The 25,697-nt window shown below is 47.4% G+C and overlaps 11 protein-coding genes across 23 annotated transcripts; 8 read left to right on the forward strand and 3 right to left on the reverse strand.

Moving 5' to 3' along the window:
• The first annotated feature begins 289 nt into the window (after nt 1-289).
• On the forward strand, nt 290-1,114 carry FOXG_21012 (uncharacterized protein). Its single transcript, XM_018401343.1, has one exon. It carries the CDS (start codon nt 535-537, stop codon nt 1,075-1,077), a length of 543 nt encoding a protein of 180 aa, XP_018252046.1. The 5' UTR covers nt 290-534; the 3' UTR covers nt 1,078-1,114.
• Nucleotides 1,115-1,584: 470 nt separating this feature from the next.
• FOXG_12577 (uncharacterized protein) lies at nt 1,585-2,688 on the reverse strand (the record flags this gene model as incomplete). Its single annotated transcript, XM_018392391.1, has 2 exons — nt 1,585-2,483; nt 2,614-2,688. The coding sequence occupies 2 exons, from the start codon at nt 2,686-2,688 to the stop codon at nt 1,725-1,727; spliced, it is 834 nt and encodes a 277-aa protein (XP_018252047.1). The 3' UTR covers nt 1,585-1,724.
• Nucleotides 2,689-3,323: 635 nt separating this feature from the next.
• Nucleotides 3,324-3,734, forward strand: FOXG_21013 (uncharacterized protein; the record flags this gene model as incomplete). Its single annotated transcript, XM_018401344.1, has 1 exon — nt 3,324-3,734. One exon carries the CDS (start codon nt 3,324-3,326, stop codon nt 3,732-3,734), a length of 411 nt encoding a protein of 136 aa, XP_018252048.1.
• Nucleotides 3,735-4,633: 899 nt separating this feature from the next.
• Nucleotides 4,634-5,030, forward strand: FOXG_12578 (uncharacterized protein; the record flags this gene model as incomplete). The annotated part of the gene is made up of 2 exons (XM_018392392.1): nt 4,634-4,768; nt 4,819-5,030. The coding sequence occupies exons 1-2, from the start codon at nt 4,651-4,653 to the stop codon at nt 5,028-5,030; spliced, it is 330 nt and encodes a 109-aa protein (XP_018252049.1). The 5' UTR covers nt 4,634-4,650.
• Nucleotides 5,031-5,516: 486 nt separating this feature from the next.
• FOXG_12579 (uncharacterized protein) lies at nt 5,517-5,946 on the forward strand. The gene has a single exon (XM_018392393.1). It carries the CDS (start codon nt 5,562-5,564, stop codon nt 5,859-5,861), a length of 300 nt encoding a protein of 99 aa, XP_018252050.1. The 5' UTR covers nt 5,517-5,561; the 3' UTR covers nt 5,862-5,946.
• Nucleotides 5,947-6,301: 355 nt separating this feature from the next.
• FOXG_21014 (uncharacterized protein) lies at nt 6,302-6,403 on the forward strand (the record flags this gene model as incomplete). Its single annotated transcript, XM_018401345.1, has 1 exon — nt 6,302-6,403. One exon carries the CDS (start codon nt 6,302-6,304, stop codon nt 6,401-6,403), a length of 102 nt encoding a protein of 33 aa, XP_018252051.1.
• A 26-nt stretch (nt 6,404-6,429) lies between these two features.
• On the forward strand, nt 6,430-6,960 carry FOXG_21015 (uncharacterized protein; the record flags this gene model as incomplete). Its single annotated transcript, XM_018401346.1, has 2 exons — nt 6,430-6,513; nt 6,562-6,960. 2 exons carry the CDS (start codon nt 6,430-6,432, stop codon nt 6,958-6,960), a joined length of 483 nt encoding a protein of 160 aa, XP_018252052.1.
• Nucleotides 6,961-7,168: 208 nt separating this feature from the next.
• Nucleotides 7,169-7,877, reverse strand: FOXG_12580 (uncharacterized protein; the record flags this gene model as incomplete). The annotated part of the gene is made up of 2 exons (XM_018392394.1): nt 7,169-7,525; nt 7,860-7,877. 2 exons carry the CDS (start codon nt 7,875-7,877, stop codon nt 7,169-7,171), a joined length of 375 nt encoding a protein of 124 aa, XP_018252053.1.
• A 2,335-nt stretch (nt 7,878-10,212) lies between these two features.
• Nucleotides 10,213-13,495, forward strand: FOXG_12581 (uncharacterized protein; the record flags this gene model as incomplete). Of its 7 annotated transcripts, none has more annotated exons than XM_018392400.1 (3): nt 10,213-10,711; nt 10,763-12,846; nt 12,902-13,495. In XM_018392400.1, the coding sequence occupies 3 exons, from the start codon at nt 10,292-10,294 to the stop codon at nt 12,963-12,965; spliced, it is 2,568 nt and encodes an 855-aa protein (XP_018252059.1). In that variant the 3' UTR covers nt 12,966-13,495. The 7 variants fall into 7 exon arrangements, with proteins under 7 accessions (XP_018252059.1, XP_018252060.1, XP_018252054.1 ...); XM_018392401.1 differs by having other exon boundaries at nt 10,763-12,798; XM_018392396.1 differs by having other exon boundaries at nt 10,224-10,711; nt 10,763-13,495.
• Nucleotides 13,496-15,249: 1,754 nt separating this feature from the next.
• Nucleotides 15,250-17,591, forward strand: FOXG_12582 (uncharacterized protein; the record flags this gene model as incomplete). Its single annotated transcript, XM_018392402.1, has 3 exons — nt 15,250-16,045; nt 16,101-16,573; nt 17,475-17,591. 3 exons carry the CDS (start codon nt 15,250-15,252, stop codon nt 17,589-17,591), a joined length of 1,386 nt encoding a protein of 461 aa, XP_018252061.1.
• Nucleotides 16,962-20,689, reverse strand: FOXG_12584 (uncharacterized protein). Of its 7 annotated transcripts, none has more exons than XM_018392408.1 (3): nt 20,207-20,689; nt 17,342-20,156; nt 16,962-17,253 (listed from the first exon to the last, which is right to left on the reverse strand). In XM_018392408.1, the coding sequence occupies exon 2, from the start codon at nt 18,881-18,883 to the stop codon at nt 18,416-18,418; it is 468 nt and encodes a 155-aa protein (XP_018252067.1). In that variant the 5' UTR covers nt 18,884-20,156; nt 20,207-20,689; the 3' UTR covers nt 16,962-17,253; nt 17,342-18,415. The 7 variants fall into 7 exon arrangements, with proteins under 7 accessions (XP_018252067.1, XP_018252068.1, XP_018252066.1 ...); XM_018392409.1 differs by having other exon boundaries at nt 17,342-17,873; nt 17,930-20,689; XM_018392407.1 differs by having other exon boundaries at nt 16,962-17,274; nt 17,342-17,873; nt 17,930-20,689.
• Between the last annotated feature and the right edge of the window lie 5,008 nt (nt 20,690-25,697).

Below are 25,697 nucleotides of genomic sequence, written 5' to 3' on the forward strand. Positions count from 1 at the left end.
GCGTGGCGCCAGAGGTGGGTCTTGCCAACGTACCACTGCAGGGAATGCCTGTCCCAAGATGCTGTGATGCAAATGAGGAATAGCGTTGTGATGCAAATAAGGAATAGCGCTGTGATGCAAATAAGGAATAGCGTTGTGATGCAAATGAGGAATAGTGTCGCTCGGGGCTGCAGCCACGCATTCCGGCGCTATAATGGGGGCGTGTGCTTAAGTAGCGATCGTATCAATCGCTGTTGGTGCTGTCACCTACCCAGAAATATTGCATTCATTACGAGTTCAGAATTGAAAGAAGCAAGTATATCATCCTTGAACCTGTAGAGCGTATCAATACTTAAAGGAATGTGCAACCCGACAAGGCAACAACTGGCAGGCCTCATCGACACTGGTTCGCCAACCACATAACAATTTCGATCAACCTTGACTCATGCTTCACTCATCACCCAAACCTCATCCGGCCCGCGGTGCATACGATACCACTGGCTGTCCAAAACCACCCCCAAGACCTAGACCAAGCTAGTTCGCCAAATACTCAAGATGACGACTGTCAGCCTCACGGTCTCACGAAATGTTGTTATCGCACTTTGCATTGTTATTCCCCTTATTTTCATTGTTCTTATTATCATAATTATCAGCCTCTGCCTCAACAAACACCCAAGACGCTCGCAAAGCCACGAGTCAGACGAATTTCCTCTAAAATCATCACACAGCACTGCAAGCTCGCAACCTGGTTACTGTCCTTGCATCGCTGTCATTGGGACAGAAAAATCAATTAAACATTTTTTAAAGGTTAGGGGTTACAAGGACCCCTCTGTTAGCTATTACCATGCACGTGGTCACTTTCGCATGGTGTGCAACCCGCCTCTTAATGACAAGGCGGTCAATGGTGTTGTTATCCTTCCTGATGCGAGTCCAGCCGAAAAGTATGGATGGATGATGTCTAAAAGGGTAGTCGTTATGGGTACTGATCCTGTCGGTGAACCCTGGTGGCCCAGTACCTGCACATTGGGTCTTGCCGATCCTTTCGATGCAATACTCGGAACAGTCATCCACGAAACTTCAACCGCGGTATGGATATAAAGGCTAGCAGACAGTAGTTAAATATCACACTTCCTACGTAAATACTTGAATTGTCTTTGCAACTTTTAAAATGAACTACCTGAACCCAAACACGAACTCTACACGGAAGAGACGTTCAAATACGGATCTGAAATCCGAGATACTGAAGATCCCCAAGCTTGAAGATGAGGGCCAAGACTTTGTTTCCAGGGGAGTCGAAGGGACATCCACCAAGCATCCAGTCAATACAACTCCAATCGACGCCAAAACAGACGAATCCTTGAATGAAGTCGAGAACTTGGAGGATTTATTACGCAAGTTAAAAATTACGAGAGACAAAAAAAGCAAGCAGTGGGAAGCAAAAGGTCTTAGGAAGCCTATCAGGGTGCGAGTGAGGTGTTTTGAGTGTGGGAACTCTGCGCCAGAGCAGGACGGTAGATGTCGGTATTGTGTTCTACGCGAAAAGGAGGAATTGGAGAATGGGCCGTCAGTTATTACACTACGCTCAGTTGATTTGTAGATATTATTGTCCTTTATTAATATGGGGAAAGAATGATCAATTAAAGCCGACCCTTGCAAATACAACGGTCATAACCAATCGTTTCCAGTCAAAGATGTACTTAATATATTTGCTTTGGAAACGAGGAATGTTTCTGATGGCAACCTGATCAATCGAACGTGGCTTGCTGTTCTGTAGCGGCAAGCTCTGGAGCATCGCAGCCCTCTGCGATATTGATATACTGGCCATCATCTGTTCCGTCCGCTGGGGTGCAAGGAGGCCCGACTGGCCCCTTGTTGCTGGTCAGGGGGTAATACGAAATGTCATCGAGCTTCTGAGAAATATCATCGATCTTCTGAGCAATGTCCGAGAGATAGTTGGTAGCCTTGTTGAATTGACCATCGCTAGCATTATCAACCCGGAAGTTCAGGTTAAGGTTGTTTTTGACGTCCTGATCCCTCTGCTCCTTTCTCAGTTCCTCGAAGTCTTCTTCGAGTTGCTCCAGACGTCTTAAGACCTTGTTCATCGCTGCTTCTTGAGGTGGTTGGGCAGATGGAGGGCGGACGGGTCGACTGGTTGAGAATCGGCTGTTTGGGAAACTTTCAAGGCGCTTCTGAACTCGCCAACAATAGTTGACAAGTGAAGTTCTTGGGCGGTGTTTGATTATTCGACCGAGTTGCGACAAGCCGATGCTACAAGCAGCGAGAAGCTTTTTGTTTACATCTTTGCTGTAGTCAACAATGCCGAGTTTGAGCAAATGATTCAGTTCTCGAAGAACAGTCTCACTATCAGAGTCCTGATCTGGATCCGTCTCGTCCAAGGGTTCGAATTTGGTGCCTCGAGGAGTCTCCCTTTCTTGTAAGAGTAGGCGAAAATCACGCCGAAGATGTTCTTCTGACGCGCCTTTCTTCTCAAGATGAGCTCCCAGCTGCAAGCAGATGTCATCCCGAGCATTAGCGGCACAATTGAGAGGACCAAGCCCCAGCTCCTCGACAAGTGGGCGAAATACTGCTGGGTGATATGCAGAGTTTGAGTGACAGAAAGTTGATGGTGAGTACCACAACTTTCATATCTTTGGGATCCAAATCGCCCGAAGACTCGGGGATGGCAGGGACTTGAGCTGGCTTCGTCATCTCGGGGGGGAAAGATTGGTAAGAAAATAGGGCGAAGTGAATATAGAATCAGGGGCTGGTGAGCTTTGTGAGAGAGAGAAGACGGAGGTCAAGAAAGAAGAATAAGGGCGGCGATGGCCTATACTTGTGACAGATACTCTATTGACCCGTCAGCCAATGAGAAAGATAGATTTTATCTGGAGTAGCTGTAACACACAACCATGCTGTCGTTGGAGAGGACGAGGCTTGTAGTTGAGAGAACAGGACTAAATCGAAGCGTGCAATTACACGCCCCTCCGGCCCTGCGCACCGTCGATGTACATCCTTGCTCTGACCCTAGGGCGGGTAGTATCCCTGTAGGCTGCCTTTGGAGCCCGGCTAGCCCTTTCTGTCGGCCCACACGAAACAGAGGGTGGTGGAGGGGGCGTGCCCTTGTTATTATCGTTGGAACCACGAGAAAGCCCCAAGGATTTTGCTCACTCGGGTGAAAGCATTGATTCAAATGGTCTCAAAGTTATGTCATAACCCATGCATTATGGAACGAGAAAGCTGGCGCGAAATGGCTTGCCAAAGTGGTCTTCCCATGTACTTCACTCATCGAATCCGCTGTTTCCTTCCCACGATTGCTTTGGTTGCCTTAATTTGCCTCGTCGAGAATGGAGCACCAATACTCTACAGTCCTTTGGCGGGACCTTGATTTCATTCGGCATCTTGACCCCGCTATCAAGGTTTCTCATAGAACGAAGCGAGGTGTAAAATTCTTTGCCGAGCTTACAATAACATCTGTCGACGGTATTGATGCCGAAGGGGGTAGCAAAAGCGACCACCAGAGCGACAACAAGATTGATATAACAGGCTTTCTACTCGATAATTCGCCTGCCTCCTGCGAAGAGCGAGATGGCGTCATTGACCTGGTATTTGAACCACTTTTCAAGGACAAGTCATTTGGACATTGGGTCAAAATGGAAGTCAAAGTTACTGAGGATACAAATTGCCAATATTATCCTGTTGGCGAAGTTTGGATTGGGCATGAGTATGAGAACCACTACCTACAAAATATCGTGTAAGCTAAACAAATTGCAGAGAGGAAAAGTCCAAGAACCCGTATAGCGTAACAAAACATTCCTCAAGTCCCCGTCCAAGCGAGTCTACTCCCTCGAATAACTCATCGACTTCAAGTGCAAGCATCAATCCAAACTCTCGTCTAACTATCAACACTAACTCAGGAGAGACTTGCCCCTATTTCACAAATAGAGAGCCGCTCAAAATGGTCCCATTTGAATACTGTTTTGTATTCGAGATGGCCTTAGCTCCCGCTCTACCTCCTCCTAATGATTGGCCAAATGGACAACCATATCATGTGGTTATTGATACTGTCTTCAAAGAGTTAGGTAAGATTTTGTTCTCTTAGCAGATCGACTGGTACTTACCTGCTGTGTAGAAAGACAAGGGGCTGTCCTGAGGGAAGCCTGCCTCTCTGTGCCTATAGAGGTATGCCACCTTCGAAAGGAGTACGAGTGGATTCCTCCAAACGAAATAATTTGGTACATTCCGGAAACTCAGTACGATATAGAGATGGTGACTGGTTGTACCTTAGCTTTTGCGGGTATGTTTCTGTCACTTCAGCCTCGTCTTTTTATGTACCAAAGCGCGACTAGCTGCACAAATGAAGCTAGGTGCGTTACAGCCTTGATCAAGACCAATCGTGATAAAATCGTGGGGTATAATAAGGGGAAAGATTATGAGATGTGGGTAGACTTTGACAGCACTGATTACGATGGGAATGCAGACCTAGGAGGCTTTCCCACCAAGATCAGCGACCATTATGGGCAGCCTCCTGCCGCCCTGCATGTATCTGGGGAACTACACCCCCTAGAGTCTTATTTAGCCCCTCCCAGTATGTAGATGTATTTAAAGTCCCAACAGGCCGCTTCAAAAACGGACAGACACTTCTCATTCTTCCATACTTGCTTTGTCCCGACAATGGCAGCCTCTTTGCCCACTTTGCCCCCTCCCTCTTTGCCTGCTTTACCCTCTCCCAAAAGCTGGTCACACCTTCAAGAATACACTGTGGCCTCGAATGAAGTCTTTCAGGAGCTAAGTAAGATTATACTTACTTAATATCCTAGCAAGTGCTAACCAATGAAACAGAAGAGCGGAATATTACTCTGGAAGACGATTGTGATATCTCATATGCGTCGATCTTGCACGAAGACGAGATGTTTCTCTGGCTTCCAAAAAACAACAAGCTCTGGTGCATACCGGTATCCTGTGAGGAGCTGAGTAGAAGGAGTGATTGCTATCTGATGTTCGCCTTCAATTGCCTGAACCACTCACAGTTTGTCATTCATTCTCAAAACTGAAAAATGGTCAACACATCGAGTGAAGAGATCCAAACACGACACGAAATGATAAGGAATTGGTCAATGAATGCACTAGGGCCACGGGATGTGAGCCAGAAATATGCGTCCATAGGAGAGCGGGGGATGATGGTGCAGAGCAAGCATGTATCCCCGAGTGCGTATTTGCAAGACGATGAATACGCTCAAATAGGCGCATGGTCGGGAAAAGCGTCCAAATTTGTGGTAGAGGATCATTACTGTATCGTTTGTGTACACCCTCGCGGTTAAAGGCAATTTTATTGTTAGAAATATGATGATGGTGCTCCTGCTTATTGTACCTGGACATCACTAGCCACAAAGACGGGGCGCAGCTAGTGATGTATCAGCACCTGGAGACCCACATTGAATTTGAAGTGGACCCAAGTCTCCCCAGGCACTCGGAGCTCATGGCGCTAAGCAATGGGTACATAAGTAGTACGGCACCCCTCGTCACATCCACTGGGTTCTGCCATCCACAACATCACATCTCTACGTTGACGCTTTCCCCCTACCATGCTCACCACAAATGATGACGTGGTGCTCGAGGCACTGAAGCAGCTCCAATCATACTTCGAAAATAAACCGATCCAAAGGAATACGTGGTCCGGGAGGCAAGTTGGTAGAAAGGATGAAGACGTGTTGCAGACCGTCTTACCAAGATTGAAAGACTGGGCAGAAAGGATACAGACGCTGCACTCGAGCATTTCTGTCGGGCCCAATCGGCAGACAATAACTTCCGAATCAGACCAGGAAGGGGAAGATTCAGGGCGAAGCCTGGCTCTCAAAGCCACTTATGCTCCTTGCCACCATTGACCATACGTCTTCACCGAATGATGCAGACCCCAATCAGCCGTATGACGAAGCAGCAGAATATGAGCTGCCTCAGCTCATTGACCGCTATTTCAAACCTCTATTCGAAAGATTCGGACTAGGCCCTCAGCAGCAGAGAGCCTACGGCACCGCCCAATATCTTCCTGCTTTTGATATTTTGCGAAAAGCTGTCCATGCCCAGACGTACAAACATCTCAAAGGGTTACACTTGGACACTTCAGTCGATGTTCGCAGAAAATAATTACCAGAGCATGAATGGGTCCGTTCTCCGATAGGTAACGGGATTTGCCTGGCAAAGCATGGCCATTACTACGATATTCTCCTCCTACTTCAAAATAAGTTTCAAGTTAGCTCATTGGCTCGACGAACTCAATCGCCACCAGCGCCGGAAAAAGGAAGCCTTAGACCGGCTCTTGCCATCTATGGCTGGCAGCTTCCAGATGACCAATGCTGAGCTCAGTGCCCAATTAGAGCAGATTGAGCGGTCAAATGATCAACATCATGACTTCTTCAGTGAGATGTAGTGTCAGCAACAGATGCCACTGCTAAGATGTCGATTATTTGGATTGGCCAAGAGGCTCCTATATCATTTGAGGAGGGAGAGCCGGCGGTCGATATCAAAGGAAAGAAAAATGTACGGTCAATACCCCAAGGTTCTACCTGGCTAAATTAATGCGCATAGTCTACAATTATTACATCCGACAACAAGAACCATGAGCATCTGAGACAATCAGACTCTGACGTTACTGGAGATGCTCAAAAGTACAAAAGGTTACTGTCATATAGAGACCAGGCCTATGAGCATTTGGTACAGCAGAACCAGACTCATGAGAAGAGCATTGCCTACTATTGCCGGATGTTATTCGAATCGATCAAGGAATGGAGCGAGTTCCAGCTCTGGCCAGAGTCAGTGGCTTCCGAATCAGAGGGGGAAGAGGAGGATGCCACTGCCCCTTCCATCGAGAATACAAACATTCAGCTGTGGCAAAACCGCTCCAATCGATTCATGGTACCAGAGACTGACAAAGTTAGACTTTTAGGCCCAGAGGACGAGAAATATGAGCCGTACGTGGTGGTTTGATCGGATGCTAGGTACTTCAGCCAGTAATTTATGTCAATTTTGTTCCGAATATATACTGGACGGCGTGAGAGTGGTGAAGAGCGCATGGAAATTGATGAAAGTACCAATCAGAGTTGCAATACATCACTCAACGTTAAGAACGCGACCAATGGAAAACTCGACCCCATGAGATGGCGATGAATCCAGCGTGAAAATGTTCTCATGTTGCTTAGTTTTCCGTAATCGCGTTTTCTAAAGACACCCAAGTCTCCGTCCCCTTCCTACTTCCTGAGTTCCCGATGTCCGTGAAGTTACCGAGGCGCTGTTCGCGAGTTTCTGTCGATGAGGGTATGAATGTCGGCAACTCGGCGAGCTTGGAATCAGGCTGTTCCATTAGCCGCGTCGTCAGTGCACCGGTAACCCCATGAAGATGGGTCAAGGCGGTATTTGCGGGTGTAGTTTCCTCAGCAGAGTATTTCTGCATCTGTCGCAACCTGTGGTTGCATTGCTTGAGCTTTTCATCTTCGTCCTTGAGCGTGGTGATCTGATCGAGGAGCTTCTTGCATATTTGATCAAAACGAAACTCCTTGTCAGGAGTTTAGTGTATATTCATGATCTCAGATAGCTGGCGTATCTCAGGTGCCAAGTTCTCTCCTTCCTGTTCACAAGCCATTGGTTCAAATTCGATTCCAGAGTGGCGCGTGAGCGAAGAGGATGAGTTGGAGAAAATAATTAAGGGGCATGATTGATATTTGTGACAGGAGGGATACATCCAACCCTGTCAATGGCGACTCAGCCAGCCACTGAGTGACTTTCTGATCCCTGGCAACTGAAACCCCTAAGTAACAGTGCATTAGTGCGGGCTGTCGGTCAAACAGTTAGTGGGCTACAGTACGGTGGCAGGGCCCTACCATCCTTACACGCAGAGTCCCATCCATGTTGAAGTACTTGGTTAGGTCTATATAAGTCATGGGGGTCGCCGTCATCTACCCAAGCATATCTAACTTTTACACAACAAAATGGGAAATAAATCCACGATCATCGTCGGGCCCGTCCTAGAGGCCTTGAGTAAGATCAGCCCTGGTTTGAAGCAGCAATTTCTAACTTTTTTATTTTAGTTAGATGTCCGAGTATTTCTGTGGCCATGGCGGGCAGTTGTCACTCTGCGCAACTGGTTGAAGGCTTTGAAGTCCATGGATATGCATCGGATAAGTTAAATTATGATATTGACTCGAAAGAGTGCTTCTATAAAGTAGATCAGTCATATGGGGAAGTAAAAGAGGCAACTAGATGGTATTTAAACGTATTTTTAGAGAAAGAGCTTGTCGTCATCATTGGAGCTTACTGGAGGTCTGGAAAAGAGAGGGCTGCAGTAGGGCATTGTATAGAAAGACATCCCAACTGGACAAAGTGGCGAACTGGTTAGTATGTCAACATGTACTTCTTTCTGCATAAAAGTGCTGTAGCCAGAGAGCCAAGAGGGCTTACAGCCGCCATGTTTCTCCCCCTGAAATTATTGTGATACAGCTGCAGATAGAGCATGGGTCTGCAAGAGTGGCTTAACAAGATGTTTGGTAGCGGTGAAGAGCATGTATGGGATTCCTGAGTATTTATTTACCATACCTCAAGAGACAACTCTAGTCTAGGTAGTTTTCTCTGCTTTACCCATACTGCTAATAATCTAGCTCGCACCCTCGATCAAAATCACAGAGGAAACGAGGATAAGAGGGATGAAGAGGAAGAGTGTGTGGAAGTTGATCAAGGCCAGCTGGCCGATGACTAGGGAGCCGAACAGGATGTTGATGAAAGCGAGCAAGAATATGAGCTCGTCTCCGATGACGAGCGTGGAGGGGTACTTTCACCACGTGCTGACATCAAGAAAGGTCAAAGCAAGGACCGAGATGAAAAACTATCTAGTTACTGGATGAAGTTGTTGCAGTCTCAGCGGGTACGTAAAGTACGTAGTTCGTCTCGCTACTGTGTGGCACGGCACGTGGCGTGTGGAGACGCTGGAGATGAGTACAAAGCATGCACTGTGCGCCTGAATTTATGACACACCGCATCTCCTTTGCAACACTTCTCATATCGACATGGCCGCAGATAATAATCACCTCCACTCACTTCTCAAAACGATAGAGGCCGAGATTTCTCACCTAAGAGCTGATGTCTACGCTCAAATCACCTCCCAGCCGATAAGGCGATCGAATGGTAAAAAAGGCAGAAACCGAGATTCTCATCAACAACGGCCATGGGAGAAAATTGAGAAGAGGTTGAAAGTAGTTTACAAGGTGATTCATAGGCTAGAGTCAAGGCCCAATCGAAGGGGAATGGTATAAGCAACTACATTTACTCTTGGCTAAGCACGATAAAAGAGTTCCAGATAGCAGTTACATCTTCAAGCTATCTATAGAAGAGCTCGACAGTATCCGATCCGAGCGACAATCCTTCAATACCATACCATGGGTTGCAACAGACGATTACATGTTTGTAAAATGCAGGTTCTGAGTTTCGAGAAATGGATAATAGCAATAGAAGATGCAATGGTTTGCTAGAGGCAAGAGGAACCCAAGAAGCATGGAATTACACTTGTACCAAGATACGTGATGGAGGGGCCTGGGACGCCAAATATTTTGCTGCAATTCAACAGATAACCACCTGCTCTAATCCTTTCTCCTCTTTTAGCGATGAATCCATTCATTGATTAGATCTCCTTTATACTATTGCCTATGGTTGCCAATACTCTAACTCTCTTATTGACATGGAGAAGTACTCTCAAGCCAATGTCAACGACATGCAAAAGCTCGACAACCCTACCGAAAGCGAGATCATCATTTAAAGCCTTTTTGAAGAGGAGTATCAATAAATTGTAGAGGCGCTGGTGTTGAAATGGCTAGGACAGGTTATAGAGTGGAATGCCGGGGTCGTGTTCGTTCTCACACAAATTTTTCTTCTTCCCGTTGGTCATTTTTATCTACTTATCGAAATGTATACCTAAGTTCGAGGGTTAGTTGTTATCACTGCCGCTGGATCAAAGTCAACATTCATTCCAATCAGCAGAGTTTAACCAATGCAGCGACCTCTAAAGTGCGCTTGGGGTATTCCGTGTTTTAGCGAATATCAGCGTCGCGAGATGCATCAGAGTCTTAAAAGTGGCCTAGCGCAGCACCGCCACAATGTTGTGGCGTATTGCATGACGCGGGAAGATCTTATCAGTCAGGTGATAATGCAGCACCGTATACAAGTTGGTTCGAGCATCCCCGCGCGCTTGGATCTCCCAGCCGCAAGCAACGGGTACATAAGTAGCGTGAGGCTCCAGTCGCATCCGCCTCGCACCAACTTTCTCAGCAACACTATGTCCACACACAATCCTCTCGTCTCGACAATTGTCTCAATATGCACAGGTGTGCTGGAATTGTCTTCGAGTCTCAGTGCACTACATCACAAGGTTCCCGATAAATCCCCTCAAACAAAGCGACAGACGCTTTCCCAGTCGATCAGGCAAGTTGCAGTGCAACCCAAGACTCCGGTTGCTGAGCTACTGGTGACATTCTTGGATGAATTGGATAATTTGAGTGGCCTGGCGCAGGTAATACTATCGCAGACAGAAGAGGCCCAGGTTCATGCCCAGAATCCTATGGTTCCCAGCAATGAACAAGTCATGGACAAAGTGACGAATTCCCTACAGATGGACAGCCGATCCGAGACGCCATGCGAGCGGCATATCGATATACAACTCGGAATCTCTGAGCAAGAGGTCGCGTCAGAATCTCAGGCAAGCGAGATCTCATGGTCACGGCCTGCACAGACATCTGACGACCAACAGCCCGTCGGGTCAAAGGGTGTGACCATGACTGTGAATGATTTGGCCGCAACAAATAGTCCGCCTGACTCACCCAAGGACGGAGGCAACGACATCAATGTCCATGGCGCAGTCTACGTACCAACGACCCCGAGCCCAGCCAAGCAAAGTGCAAGAGCCGGCCTAAATACAAACCCCGAGCGTGGATCATTCGCAAGGAGCCACTCGGCTGTGACTGAATCATCAGAGGCCTCCACGGCCGCAGACACGTCACCAGCCGGTTCTGTTGCGACTCACATCACATGGCCGGCAAACTCTGGTAGGGCATGTGACGAGGATGAAGCCATGTTGGACGTCGATGACGGAGGCCTCAACATGATCACTGACTCTTGCTCGCCACAGCATCCCGCGACCAATGACACAGCTAGCTCTCAGAGTCCTTCAGTCGACGACCAGGCGCCAAGGAGTCCCACTCAAAGTCCTACGGCAGTCGCCAGGGCTGGCCAGTCGCCACTGGCCTGTGCGGCCGACAATAGGGCCAACCCTCCACCAACGGTAGACAGCGACATAAGCACCTATTCTAGAAAGCCTCATGCAGATGACGGTTTAGTTCAAGTGCTCGAATCAGCCATGGACATTCTCTGCGCTGTTGCAGCGAACTCGCTAATGCAGGGTCATTCACCAGGGAATGGAGATGACCAACACGCCAACGACCAACAAACACAGTCTCCCTCCCCCAGCCCAGCCAGTGAAGGAAGCGATACCGCTAGCGAAGGAGCCGACCGGAATACCAGAACGAACACACCACCAATGATACAGTTCACGCCATCCAATAGATCACGCTCAGATCCTCCTGCGACAACGGTCACTCTCACGCCCGCTGATATGGAAATGCTCGTCCCCAGGCTTGCCGAGATGGAAGGTGAGGGTGACTCACAGCACTCCTCTGTTCCACTCAGGAATGTTGACCTGGCCCACATGCAAGAGAGGGTCAAGACGACTGATGAAAAGTGGCAGACTACGAGCACTCGGTATGAGGCAGGTCCGAAAGGTGAGGGGTACGCAAGGATCTACGTCTCGAGTAGCCGACCTCCGATCAACTGGGAGGGTTTCACTGCTGAATGTAAGCGGCCAACACTTACCGAAATCGAGTCAATATTTGAAAAGTACGCCTTAGATCCTCCCCAAGAAGATATTCCGTATTATATCGGTAATCTCGACATTCTTCCTGGTGAGCGTTTGGATCCTGGACCTGAGATCACGGGAAACCCTGACCTCAAGGACCTGCATGTCGCATATCACCACATTGGTGGTCCCGGTTCCGGGAACCGCACACATGGGGAAGACATCAAAAACTTTCGATCCTATAACGAGGTTTACTTCGGACCCGGGTATAAACTGTGGCTAGCGATTGAAAAACATCACATAGCCAAGTTTAATGCATTTGTCGAAGCAAACTGGAGGTGTTGCAAATGCGACCAGTTTGTTTCGCACCAATCTCTTCTTCTAGCTCCCTCCAGGCTCAAGAAGGAGGGCATAGATTATATCGTTGCAGCCGTCGGACGTGGGGAAGCCTTCTACACCTTACCGGGACAGCAACATGCGATCATCAATTTTGGACATTGCGCCGCTCATTCCATTAACTACGTACCCCCTGGGGAGAAAATTGACTTTAGCAAGGTCACTGCGTGTACCGAGGATGGCATGTATGCTATTGGGAAAAAGTACGGCCAAACCACTGCCTCCCCACAGGAATTGGCGCAAGCCAACAAACGGAAAGCACATCAGCAACTCTCCCAAGTCGCGCCTAAAAGATTGACACGCACCAACACCACACCCCAGCGAGAGTTAGTCGAGATCGAGCAAGGCCTATCAGAGATACCTTATCGTCGAATACAAATCGACCACCAACATCCCTCGACTGCAGAGTTGAATGTATACAAGCAAGTTGCTGCCGTGCGTAGCACAATGGCCATACAACAGTTCATTACTCTGGTAAAGGATTGGAAGAATGAAGAGGCCACCGTCCATATCGACAAGACTAAAGACAAGCTAAACCAGTCAGTGCAATCAGTGAAATTCTTTGAAGGCAGAACAAAGTTATCGAAGTTCGGACTTCGGCTCACTCAAAGAAAACTAGCTCGTGAAGCTGACACGGTAAAGGGGCCTATACAAAAGCAGCTTAAACCAGGCTTTCTTGACAAACTTGCAGCTGATCACTGTATGACGAAAGATCGGCTGAAAGACCATATTCAAGAGGGCAGACAATGGAATTCTATCTGCAAATCACACGATGGGTTGCTCCCCTTTATCCTCTTGGACTCAAAAAATCCTTTCGGGATTAAAAAACAAAACTGGACCAATCTCTATCGCGAAGAATTTACCAAGGAGGCGAATGCATTCCGCAGTCTACTTGATGATGAGTATATGAGGAACCTATGTGAAGCAGGAAAGTCCTTTGAAGATCGAGTTTTAGAGAAGGTTTTTAATGGCAGCGTTTCGGATACTGGCGGGTTTCTATGGGAGGAGAACGAGCTGGACCCGGCTTCAGACAACATCGATGAGTTACTTAAGCAGCAGGTCACCAGAAATGGAGGCACGTGACTAAGATAACAGCTTAGTCAGAAAAAGCTACAGCGTTTTCTGACTCAGCATATACTTCATGACTACCCTACACTTGAGTAAGTATCCCTTGAGTTGTGTTGAACCACTCTCCCCTGTAAAAATTCTTTCTTGGCACGCACTGTTAGTGCCGTGTTAGGAGCGGGATTTTCTGCAGGCCACGCGACCACACAAAACTGCGGGGATGCTATCGGCTCCCTAACAGCAGTTTTCAGAGAAGGAATTTTGGAGAGTTCGCCTTCTCTGACAACACCTTTGTCGGATCTAATGGCGGCACCTCAGAACCAGAACGCCTTAGATATCGGAGGACGATGCCCATGGCATCGGTAGCGACATCCTCCCGATCAACGACGCCGATTGCGATGGGTTTTTCTCCTTTGAAGGCAAGCCGCACCGTCGGCCTCTGATTCCTTCCCGAGGTTTTTCCCTGCCGCCGCGACAGTCGACTACGAGCTACAACTTGGTTACTGGAGATTGTGGACTGCGTCGGCAGATGTAGTGATGCGCGAGAGAATTCTGGTCGGTGGAAAAAGTTCGACAATAGATTGCCCCCGAACCCGCTGACGGGTGACGGGCTTGAGAAATACAGCACCTTTTGTGCCATTGGTATGCTGGATGGTGAAGGAAGCGGGGTTTCCCTGTACCTAGCTAGCTCAGCACGTCTTTTGCTCCAGTAGGAGATCTGGCTTCGTTACAGCCACCCAGACGAAAAATATACAAACAAACAAAACAAACAAAAAAGTTGTGTTGAACCTCCCGGCCGTACCAGGCCCCACATGCCCACCATCTTCTAGGAGGTACATGGGTGGAACCTCTTAATAGATTGGGAACGTGAGCAGTGTGATGTAGCGATTTGTAACTCGAGAGATTGCCGGTACTTCTATCACAGGCTGAAATGGGGGGGCGACAGGTATCTTTTAATTGACGCATTTTAATTGGCTGTAACCCCCTACTGTGACCTGGCGGGAGGTTCAACACAACTCAAGGGATACAAACTTAGATAACTGTCTTAAATTATAATCTAGCCTTAGGTATTTCGATTTCATTCTGCAAGCCAAAAGTCGCGCTTGTCCAAACTATATACTCGGTCTTTGTTACACTTGCCAAATAATACTCGTGGATTCAAAACACTGGCATCGCTGTTAGGCCAGCACTTGCGTGATCTGGCAGCTTCACTCAAACTGATGCGAATGCCGCTCGTCTTTATGCAGACAGCTGACTGAAGCGTTTGATTAGAAAGACGCGCGATACGATTGAAGAAGGACTTCCAAGTGCCACTGAACAGCGTTACATTGCGTAATGCCAGTTGCTGCAGCTGGTGTTGACAAACAAAATCGATCAAGTCATTCTCTAAAGTCCATTTCAAAGACTGTAGGGCTATTTTTTGGCCACTGGCCTGTCCTCCAGACTCGGGACATAAAACAAGTTCTTGTAGGTTCGGGAATGACCATAGAAATTGCTGCACTTCGCCATGCTTATAACCGCGCACCACTAAGTTGCTGACGTTCAAAGACACAATATTCTCGTTAACAACGAGCCATTCCTCGTTCTGTATGTCGAACGTTCTGAGAATGTTCACCCTAGTTATTTAAGGAATACGAAGTAAGGTTGGTAATAGCCTGTATGTGAGATTCTCTACTCTTACTTTAAAGAAAGGGACAACCCGTATCTTTTAGCGAAGTTCATTGTAGTACGCACTCTTGCACATTCCCCGCAGCGGCGTATGCCAAAGATCTCCTGCGCCAGATTCCTCCCAGTAAGGTCGAGGCCGAGAAGCCTATTAGCGAAGTCCTCGGTTCTAGTTAGCATCATAATGCTAGCTCATGCTTCCTCTTCTGACCCTAAACAGTCGAATCCACAGGAACGAAACCAAACATGCAGTGATGAGCATGGCATCTGACCATCGTTTCGCCAAGGTCGAGGGATGGCTGTCCCCGCCAGATTATTCAACCAATGCCAACTTGGCAAGAGAACGACGTCATCCCGGCACCGGGACCTGGCTTCTAAACAGTCCCGCCTTCCGGGAGTGGACAGTTGGAACACGCTGGCACCTGTGGCTCTACGGGCTGGCAGGGGCTGGCAAGACCATTCTGAGTACGACGATTCTGGATCATCTTCTGCAAATAGACACCCACACTACGCTTGCCTTCTTCTTTGACTTTAACGATGCCAGGAAACAGAAACTGGAGAATCTCCTACGCTCGCTGGCAGTTCAGCTTTATCATACCGGGAACGAAGCCGCGAGAAGACTTGATAGTCTTTTCACTTCACATGATGGACGGAGACAACCAGATACGAATGCCTTATCAGCCTGTGTTGACACAATGATACAAACTGCTGGAAAGGTTTTCATCATCATTGACGCTTTAGACGAGTGTATAGGGAGAGAAGAGCTTCTGCATTGGATCGGAGGCTTGAGATCCAGTAACACCCAGCTTGTCGTGACTGGCCGGCCAGAGGCAGACTTACGATGCAAGATCTCTCTTCTCTTTGATAAGTGTAATTGCGTCTTACGTAACAAGAAGGTTGTCAACGCCGATATTCGCGCCTATGTCACGGCAACGCTTGAACAGAAGCCTGGTTTCGTGGATAGGAACCTATCTCAAGATATTCTGGACAGAATCCGTGACAAAATCGGAGATGGAGCCGACGGGATGCAAGTTTTGACCCAGGTCATGAATATAAGTCAAACATTCTTCTGACATTCGTCGCAGGTTTAGATGGGCAGCTTGTCAACTAGAGAGTTTCGCTAGATGTCTGAGCCCGAAAGACATCAAGATAGCTCTCAGGTCTTTGCCCCGGGATCTGAATGAGACATATTACCGCATGGTCCAAAACAAGAGCAGCGCGATTCGTCTCCTGCAGTTTCTCGTCCACACCAGGCGGCCTCTGACACTACCAGAGGCCGTCGAAGTAATAACCACAGAGATAAATCAAGAGCCTCGAGGTTTCAACGTTAAACGCAGACTATTTCAAGCAGCCGACATCCTGCGATACTGCCCCAGCTTGGTGATAATCGCCGAAGTCACGAATGACGCTGAGACCGTGGACGAACTTCATCTTGCTCACTTCTCTGTCAAAGAGTATCTTCTTGAACAAGCCCAGTTCGACCTCGAAAGTGCAAGCATTGTCATCACCAAAACCTGCCTGACTTATCTTGCCGATATCAGGGGCAGTCACAGCACAATCAGATCCGATTTCCGCAGTGGCACGGTATGCAGCAGAATACTGGACGGAATACGCCGCCTTCGGTCGAGACTTCTGAAGGAATCGTTCGAGTTACAGTTAATTTTTTAAAAGACGAGACAACGTTTCAACGGTGGTGTCGATTGTATCAGGCCGACCGTCGGTGGGACCATAAACCAGGACCTCCTAGAGCACCCAGACTGTATTATGCTTGTTTAGCTGGACTCCCAGGGGCCGCAAGAGATCTGACGACAGAGGGAGCAGACGTCAACGCGCAGGGCAGCCAATACGGCACTGCTCTATAGGCTACTTTACGTGAGGATAATCTAGAGGTCGTGCAATTTCTCAATCTGAACGGCGCCAAGATGACCAGAAAGCGATCCAGCTCGACAAACATCAGGGAACGAACGAAGTTACCTCGTCTTTAGACTACTGGTTTCGCTTAAACCTACGACCAAACCTCCAGCCTTTATCCTGTCGAAGCCATGGTCCCTAACTGTCATTCGTACCCAAGTAATTGGGTCAACGTTGTTCCTATCTTTATTCTACTCTAACCGAATACAGACGCACGGGTAATTCCCTAGACGGAATTTTGTTTGATGCAGACATATTGAGATGGCGTAGAGACGAGTTTATGAGGTAGGTGTGAGAAGAACATGAGTCGGAGATGGTATAGTAATAGACTTAATACATATGTTAGGATTTACCTATAAGGACCGAGGTGTTATCTAAGGGCAGAGATGGTACACAGTTGAGCTTAGAAAGCTTCCAGTGATATTATGTGGCAAGGCGTACCTGCGTAGTAGTATATCGTCGGGCAAGAGCTTGAGCCCACTGGAGGACCAGTTGTTAAGTTCGGCGATTCAGAGCTGAAAGAGATGGGCTGACCGCGCTTCTGCAGAAACATGAATCTCTAACTTGCATCAAGTTCGCAGACCCTCGTGTGCCTGCTTTGCGCGCGGCTGACGTGCTCCGTCCGGAACGACCCACAGTCGGTGAGATGTGGGCCGGCCGGCGCGAGGCCGTGGGAGGATGCTGCGATTAATTTGGCCCCGTTGACCCGGTTTCTTACCGGGGCTTAGACCAAATCCCGTTCCCGTTCGGCTCCCTCAGCGGTTCCGCACCGGGGCTCAGGCCAAGCTACGCTAGGCTCCTCTGTAAATCCGTCCCCTCTCTTTAAGCAGTTCAATTTTCACTTTCCACAGTGTTCATGTCTACCTTAACGAAAGACCTCTTGATTGCGAATTCTTCTATCGAGCTGCGGTTTCCTCCTGCTGCAGAAATGGGCTCCCGGATCATGGGCCGGAATTGATCCCATAATTTTTCCCTAGCTGATCATCAGCACTGCATCAACATCATGCACGATATCAGGTGTGTCCATGCCAGATGACTTGTCGACTAATTGGCAACGACGTAAAATAGATAGACTATCCAGGTATAGATCTGATGAACAACGCGGATAAAAGAGGACCTTCTGGAAGGGCTGCAGAAGATTTACGGTTATCTAGCAAGAGGGACATCGGGGATATTAAACAGCATTATGCTTACTAACTTGCAATCTTTCCGTACTGACAAGACCAATTGCAATACTCTGAATTAAACAGTGTAGTTGTCATAACAAGACAGCCGTCTTCCGTAAATGTGAGTAAACATCAACCTCTTGGATCCATTAATTGTAACAGACAAAGCCGAAAGAGCAACAAAGTGACGGGAAAGCATATGCGAGATCCTTCCAACATGCCAAGACACAATACATGGAGGGAGTCTTGCCTTAAGACGCTCAGTTTCTTTGTGTTGGCCAACGGGCAAGGGCAGCCATACGCCTCCTGTCGTCGCCCTTGATGCGACTTCCCAGGAAGTAGCACATCTTCAAGCCAAACTCGCCCGCAGAGATTGCACCTCGACGGAAAAGGCATCTGGTACATGCTTGCCCGTCACCGACTTCCTTTTCCGGCTTTGTCTGTTACAATTGATGGATCCAAGAGGTTGTCGATCATGAATCTCCGCCAGCATCAAGTCTACCAACATGCATCCCCCGCTTGATCGATCATACAGGACGTTGCGTGGCTCCGCATCGTGGTGCAAGATTCGGTACTGGTGAAGTCGCTTGAGCACTACAATGATCTGGTCGACAACATTCGGCCTAACCTCTTTCATCTCTCGCAAGACAGGCCGACCGCCATAACTGAGTAGCAAAAAATGTACATATACGCCACTGTCGAAGTAATACGGCTTGATAAGGTCAACTATACCCAGGCAGACTGGTACGAAGGTGCCCTGAAGTGACCAAACATGATCGTACATCTTATTTTCGTGCCGTAGATGTCTTGCATCCATTGCCTCTACACCTTTAGCCACGAGTGTGTAACCACGCAATGACAGGCATAGCTTGAAGAGGGACCCTCGCGATCCCGAGATGCCAAGCGGCGTACAATCAGCATCATCACCACGATCAGTTGCCAGTTGATCGCGCAAGAGGGCAACAAAGCTCTGTCGGTCGATATGTGCCTTGCCATGGTCCGCGATGTTAGGGCACCTCTCATCTAGAGGGCCGCCGGAAGCAATTCCACGCAGACATGCATGGGTGCAGTATGGCCGGTCTCGTATATTTTGTCGCTTGTCCGCATTCCCTTGTGTATCGGACACTCTTCCTTGCACTTGTGTTTCACTCGAACTCGTGCCTCTCGATTCGACTAATGATCGACCGGTTAGATTCGGTGTTGGAGAAGGGCTTTCGTCATCTTCGTTATCGTCGTCGCTGGATTGAACCTTCTTAACTTCGATAGGCAGGCATTGCGAACGCGTTCGGATCGGCGAGCGTGTGAAACCTTTCCATCGTTGTGCTCTGTATGGTGTGGTGCGCTTTGCTTTGCGGAGCGTCGCAGGGATGCTTCTGAGCACGTCGTCGTGCTCTACAGCCCATGTATCGAGTTGATCTGCAGCGTTGTGCCACGCCTGAGACGGCAGTGGCGATCAAATAGCTTGGAGTACAAAGGCGTAAACTTGCGCCACAGCCGTCCGATGAAGTCGGTTCTCGTCATCGTCTTCAACATCTAGACTCGGTATGCAAACAGAGTAGTAGACGCAGGAGGGATCCCTTGGTATGTGCAAGAAGATGTACGTCATCCCTGTACAGACGTAGCCATACTGCGTACCTTTGCCAACCATGTACGAGAAGAGCTGCGTTTTCACGACGGTGGTGAGTCACCTAGCTTCGAAACCCTCGCCCTCCTGATTGATCACATCGCGGTCGGGCTGGGTTTCTCCGACTAGTCCTGTAGCAACCTGATCGCAACTCAATTTATGGGGCGCTTTGTACTCGATTGCGACTGTTGGGAACCTCTGGCCGTCTGACGTTCGGGATATACAGAACTGATCTGCCCGATTGCCTTTCCCCCGCGCTTTCCGACGCCTCGATGTTCGGGCCGATGGTCTCAAGCCATTGGAGACTTAGTCCATAGATTCAGAAAGAGACTCGTCGGCGGTTCCAAGATTGGTATGACTCTCAAACGTCAGTATTCCTTTGAGACCAAGGTGGCTTCTCAGGGTTGGATCGGCAAATGTAGCATCCACAAGCTTCTGAACTGCGTTCTCTACCACGTCCTGTTCACTGTTTCTAAGGTCAATCTCGCTACTGATCGGATGAAGCAAAGACCCCACGTATTCTAGCTGGTGTCGAGACGGAAAAGAGGACTAGGCGGCGAACGAGGGACTAAAGGCCAAGTCGGCCCAATCTTTTTCTTGCTTTGTTGGGAATGCATCCCAAGGGACGATTCGATGAGGGTAGAAGCGGCCGGTCGGATTAGTCGTATCGTCTTGGGTCGTGAGGGACGGATCGGTGACAACATCGATAGCTAGACAAAGCGTATGGCAGGTCTCAAGGTATGGATTGAGTGATAGTGGTTGCGATGCGGTTGCGCGTCTTTTGGTGGCCCCGCGTTTTTGTCATCCTTCGGTGGCACGATTTTCGGCGGTTTCGCGTCGGCGCTATTCTTCCTCCAACAGCTTCTGCAGCCTCTCTATTCCTTCCATCGAGTCTGATTGATTAGTCCAAGTGTACGGGAAGAGGGTAGTGATAAGCAGTCAGAACAATTCTTCATAAAATGTCTGGAGAAAAAAAACATTGAAACGAGATAGGCCCTGCCGCCGTGGAAATCGCGCTAGAGGCGGATCAACTTAGTTCCCCCCCTTTCTCCATATTGATGACTAAGAAATGGGAGGCTTGCCCAAGGGGGGCCCATAGGGACACGCCTAGGCGCCTCTCCACTTCTGCACGCGTAGGCGTGCGGATTATGTCAGCCCCCAATTTGGCACAACTCCACAACTGCATTTCGAGTTTTGAGGCTGGCGGGTTTCAGAATCCCGAGATTCAGAACTGCAATGATTCCTAATTATCAAGCTGAATACAATTCCTGCTGCTCTTATCCATCATTCTCAGCCGCCTCCCAGATGTCGCGCATGCCTCTTCTGCTAGAAAATGGATTACTTTCCATCTCTGCCGCTACCTGAGCCTCCACCCGATCATCTTCTGCTTTACTCCAATCCAGGTACGCCATCATCTCTTCCTTACTCCATCCAATCTCTAGATCCGGTGGGTGTCGTACAGAGTTTGCCCATCTGCTTCCAGTCAAGACACCACTGGTAGCTTGCTTTGTCATACCGCAAAGGTAGACCTAACGCCCTCCGATACTGCTGGTTAGTTTTGACGCTACCACGAGGCTGCGCCTTATACCAAGCATCTCGAGCAGCAACATATCTCCGATAGATGGCTTGTGGGTCATCATATCTTAGTGTCGGCGCCACTGATGCTGTTGAAGATGATGCTACTGGCGACTTCCCCTCCCTGTGTCGATGGTTTTGCTGATGACACTGCCGATGATGCTGCTGTCTCTATACTAACGACAATGCAGCTAGTATCATCCCCTGCCAGACCCAGCATGTCCGGATAATCCTGATGATGGGTCTTCCAGTGGTTCCCCTTCCTGCAAAGATGATACAGATGCAGATACTGCTGCTGCTGGTCGTGCTTCCCCGGATAATGCTGGCGAGAGTGCCACTGGCATTGCTTCTACCTGTGCTGACGATGATGACAAATACAAAATCCCCTCGTACCGTTGAGGGCATGCCTTTGACGTCATCTTGTGTCCTAATTTGTGGCATCTACTGCATGTAGGTCGTGCTTTTGGCTGCGCTGCTGCCTGAACTGCCTCGAATGCACTTGGTTCTCTCTGAGTGCTCGATTGCGATTTACTTGTGGTAGAATTGGCAGCTATTCGATTAGATCGGTGGCGAGGCTCCAATAGCACCTGATGAACACCATGACGACTCAAATGCCAATGCGGGTGAAAATGCTCCAAGCGAAGGGTTTGGCCTTGCTCTTGTAGAGCCTTGAGAATATGGGCGCAAGGGAGGCCGTGGGATCGAGAGAATGTACCGGTACAACTAGGCAGGTCTTCTTTCATAAGCCGCTTCCGCTGTTCTTCAACTTTGCGTAAAGCCTCGTGAGATATCCAGCCACGTATGGCACTATATAGTGATCCAGAGAGCTCAATTGGTATTCGCATTTGCTGCCTGACTTGGTTGGAGCGCAGCTCAGATAATTAATTAAGAAGCGCATGTTTCATAGCTCTCCACGCCTCGAAGAGATCTAGCGTAGATTTCTTGAGGTGGCTCTTAAGGAGCCCATGGATACCCTCAACCCGTGAGGTGACCACATTACCAAAGTGAGGGTGCTGGTCGACCCAGGCCCTTAACAAGCTTTTTCTTGTACGGATCGAGCCAGTTGGACTTGATGTAGCCAACCTCTTCGAGATATTGAGGCAGATAGCGCTTTTCAAGCTCTTGTACGCGCTGGTCAAATGCCTGTTCATCTGACGGCCTCATAATCGAATGCCAGTGGTTGAAAAAGTCATTCCAGTCGCTCAGACCTTGCTGATAGGCCTCAGACCCTTGCTTATGGTGTACGAATGTTGGCTGGCAATAGCGGAGGACCGCCTTATTCGCATGCCACAGGCATAGCAGAGAGATCGAAGACGGAAAGCAGCTCTCTACAGCGTTCATACAGGCCTTATCACGGTCAGTCAGAATAACAGATGGAAACCTTGTGTTGCAGAGTTCATACAGGGACCTGAGCCGGTCCAAGGCCCATATGAAGTCCTGCTCAGCCTCGCCATTAAGGAATGCGAAGGCGATACAGAAGGATCGCTGACAGGCATCAACACCAATCATATCAAGCAGCGGCATTCCGTATTTGTTCGTTTTGTATGTGCAGTCCAAGAAAAGTAGATCTGGGTAAGCCTTCAAGTATGCCAATGACTCCGGATGGGCGAACAACACCGCCGTGATTCGGTTATCTGAGTCAAGCTGCATCCGATTCCAGAACCCTTCCTTGTCTAGCTGGTTAGCAAAAGCATGTATAGTGCTCTGACCCTCACAGAGCTCTCGTTTGCTATCTGCGATACGGTTGTAGATATCTTGCTAGGTTGCAATGGTATTCGAGTTCTGGCGAATATAAGTCCTGATATCTTTTGGCGCTACACCAGCGTTCGTAAGGCGGCTGATTGTTGACCTGTCCACATCCGAGAGCTGCCGATGGACTGGGTGCGCCGATTTGTGCCAACTTGGTTCATGGTTGTGTGAAGAAAATTGTGGACCCGGACGATGCCTTAAAGACCAAGTCGTCTTATCTAGGGATTCCTTCGCGATGATAGAGAACCGGCAGTTGGTTCCTCGCGTAGTAGTCTTGCGCTGGCGGTCCCTTGAGGCGCTTGGTGGCCGACACCATCGATCACATGCGCATGTGATAATCTGCCTGCCGCTGGTTGATCGCGACGATCTCCCAGTTACGAACGCGTATCCTCTTGGTGCTGCCCATTCATTGATAGCCGTGAGTAGAGCCTCTCGCGAGTCGTACGTGCCCTCCGGCGGAAGCACATCATCAGGAAATGCCGTCTGCGCCATAACGGCAACCCCTGAAAACTACGGTTGTGGTTAGCAATGGCAGCAATAGCCGCAGCCCCTGAGAAATGCAGTTGTGGAGTTGTGCCAAATTGGGGGCCGACATAATCCGAACGTCTACGCGTGCAGAAGTGGAGAGGCGCCTAGGCGTGTCCCTATGGGCCCCCGCGTCTCGGTCGTGGTAGGCCCATGCTATGTCCAATTGCTATGGCTAGCATGGGGAGAGCCATGCGTATCATTTGCCTCGGAGATGAGACCGAAGTCCAAGCGCGTTAATGTTTGAGCGCGGGACCAGAGCAAACGGTACCAGAGGTGTGTGCGCTGTTTGTAGAAGCACTGTGTTTGAATGTGGCTGAGCTTAACTGTGCAAACAGACGCCTGTTGACTAATTTAGGCGGGACACATTGCGCGATGCGTGTCGCGTATCGCGTTCTCCTCTACACAAGGTGACAACCGACCCATTACTTAGTCATCCAATAACACTAATATATCTGGCATACAAGTTGAGAAATCCTCAAAATAATTCAGCCTAGCGATCTAGCATAGCATTGCCAGTACGTATTGTTTATGGTTACTCCTATGGAATGTGTAAATTCGTACTTATTACTTTTCGTCCCCTGCTTGAGAACCCTGTGTCCAAAAGACAGGACGCGGAGTCGTGTGGGGCAATGGGAGCAACATGACGTAGCCCAAGAAGTCGGCTTTTGCCCATGATCCATTGAGAGGGTACAACACCTGCATTTGATGATCGGGGTAACGAGGTACCCCATAGTCCATCAGACAAGCGGTTGATTTTTCAGCCCTCACAGGAACGGCTGGACACTTAGGACGGAACAGAGTGATATTTTCTTAAAACTATTAATAACGTGTTTGATAAGTGAGTGGGTCAGACAAGTAAGTGAGTCACTGCACTGTATAGTATTAAAAAACCTACCCTATAGTATCTTTTTATTCTAAATAAAATAGATAAAAGTTTAAAAAAAATATTTTTAAGAATAGTATAATTAACCTTATTATAAAATATTTTTTTAAGATTTTTAGCTATTTTATTTTATATAGTAAAGCTTAATTATACAGTATAAAATACAGTATAAATAGGTTTTAAGGTTTATAGCTGTATAGAATTTTTCTAAAAATCTTAAAAAGTTTATATAATATATTTTAAGACTTATATATACGCTACTAGAATTACAGCCAATTTAGGCTTAGTTTGAATTTTTAAAGAATTTTTTAAACCCGGGTTTAAGGTGGAAATAAGATTGACTCACTCACTTGGATGACCCACTCACTTATCAAACACGTTAAGTTATTTAAATTAGTTAATAAATCTTAAAACAGATTAAACTTTTCTTATAAATACAAAAGTAATAAAGGTATAGTTATAGCTTAAGTATATTATAACGATTGCACAAGCCGTTAAACCACAGGACAAAAGATCGGGCCATAATCGCTACGCAAGCAATCATAGGTGTGCTACAGCTGCCTTATAGAAGCCTTATAGCGCTGTTACGGGCACGAATCATAACAAAAAGGGGGAGAAAGGTAAATTAAGAAAAGAAGGTTTTAGTATTTAAGGAAAAACTATACATATTAGTAGACTAAGGCTAGCTTAATAGGTTAATAATAAATCAGATTAGGTTATAAGATAATATAATAGGAGAAATATAAGTTAATTATAAATATAAATATATAAATATTTTATTACTTACATTTCTAAGATTAAGTTTTTATTTATTTTTTATATTATATTTAAAGCTATATTTATAGAATATAAGTAATTATTAAGTAGTTCTTAAGTTATTTAAGGATAAATTTAATAATTAGGAGGAGACCTTTTTAACATATAGGCTAGGCAGGGAGGGTTAACCTATACGTTAAAAAGAAAAATATGTTACTTACTTATTTAACCTACTTACTTATTAAATATATAATAATTTAAGAACTAATTAATTTAATTATCATAGTTAAAAGTAATAACTTTAAAATTTATATAAAGAAATAAAAATAAAACTTAAATTTATTAGAAAATATATAAAAAACTATTATAACCCAAAATAATTAAAAAGATTAACTTTTTTAGAAAATAATATAATCTCCCTAGCTGTAAAGGATATTAAAATAAATTAATTAAGTTATAAATTAAATAATAAATTTATTAGGTATTACAAGATATTATACAAAAGTTTAAAAAATA

This window comes from Fusarium oxysporum, chromosome 3, assembly GCF_000149955.1.
Source record: "Fusarium oxysporum f. sp. lycopersici 4287 chromosome 3, whole genome shotgun sequence".
Lineage (NCBI taxonomy): Eukaryota > Fungi > Ascomycota > Sordariomycetes > Hypocreales > Nectriaceae > Fusarium > Fusarium oxysporum.

Coding starts and splice junctions, on each gene's coding strand:
- FOXG_21012 (XM_018401343.1), top strand. CDS start 535: ATGACGACTGTCAGCCTCACGGTCTCACGAAATGTTGTTATCGCACTT.
- FOXG_12579 (XM_018392393.1), top strand. CDS start 5,562: ATGCTCACCACAAATGATGACGTGGTGCTCGAGGCACTGAAGCAGCTC.
- FOXG_12584 (XM_018392408.1), bottom strand. CDS start 18,883: ATGGATGCAAGACATCTACGGCACGAAAATAAGATGTACGATCATGTT.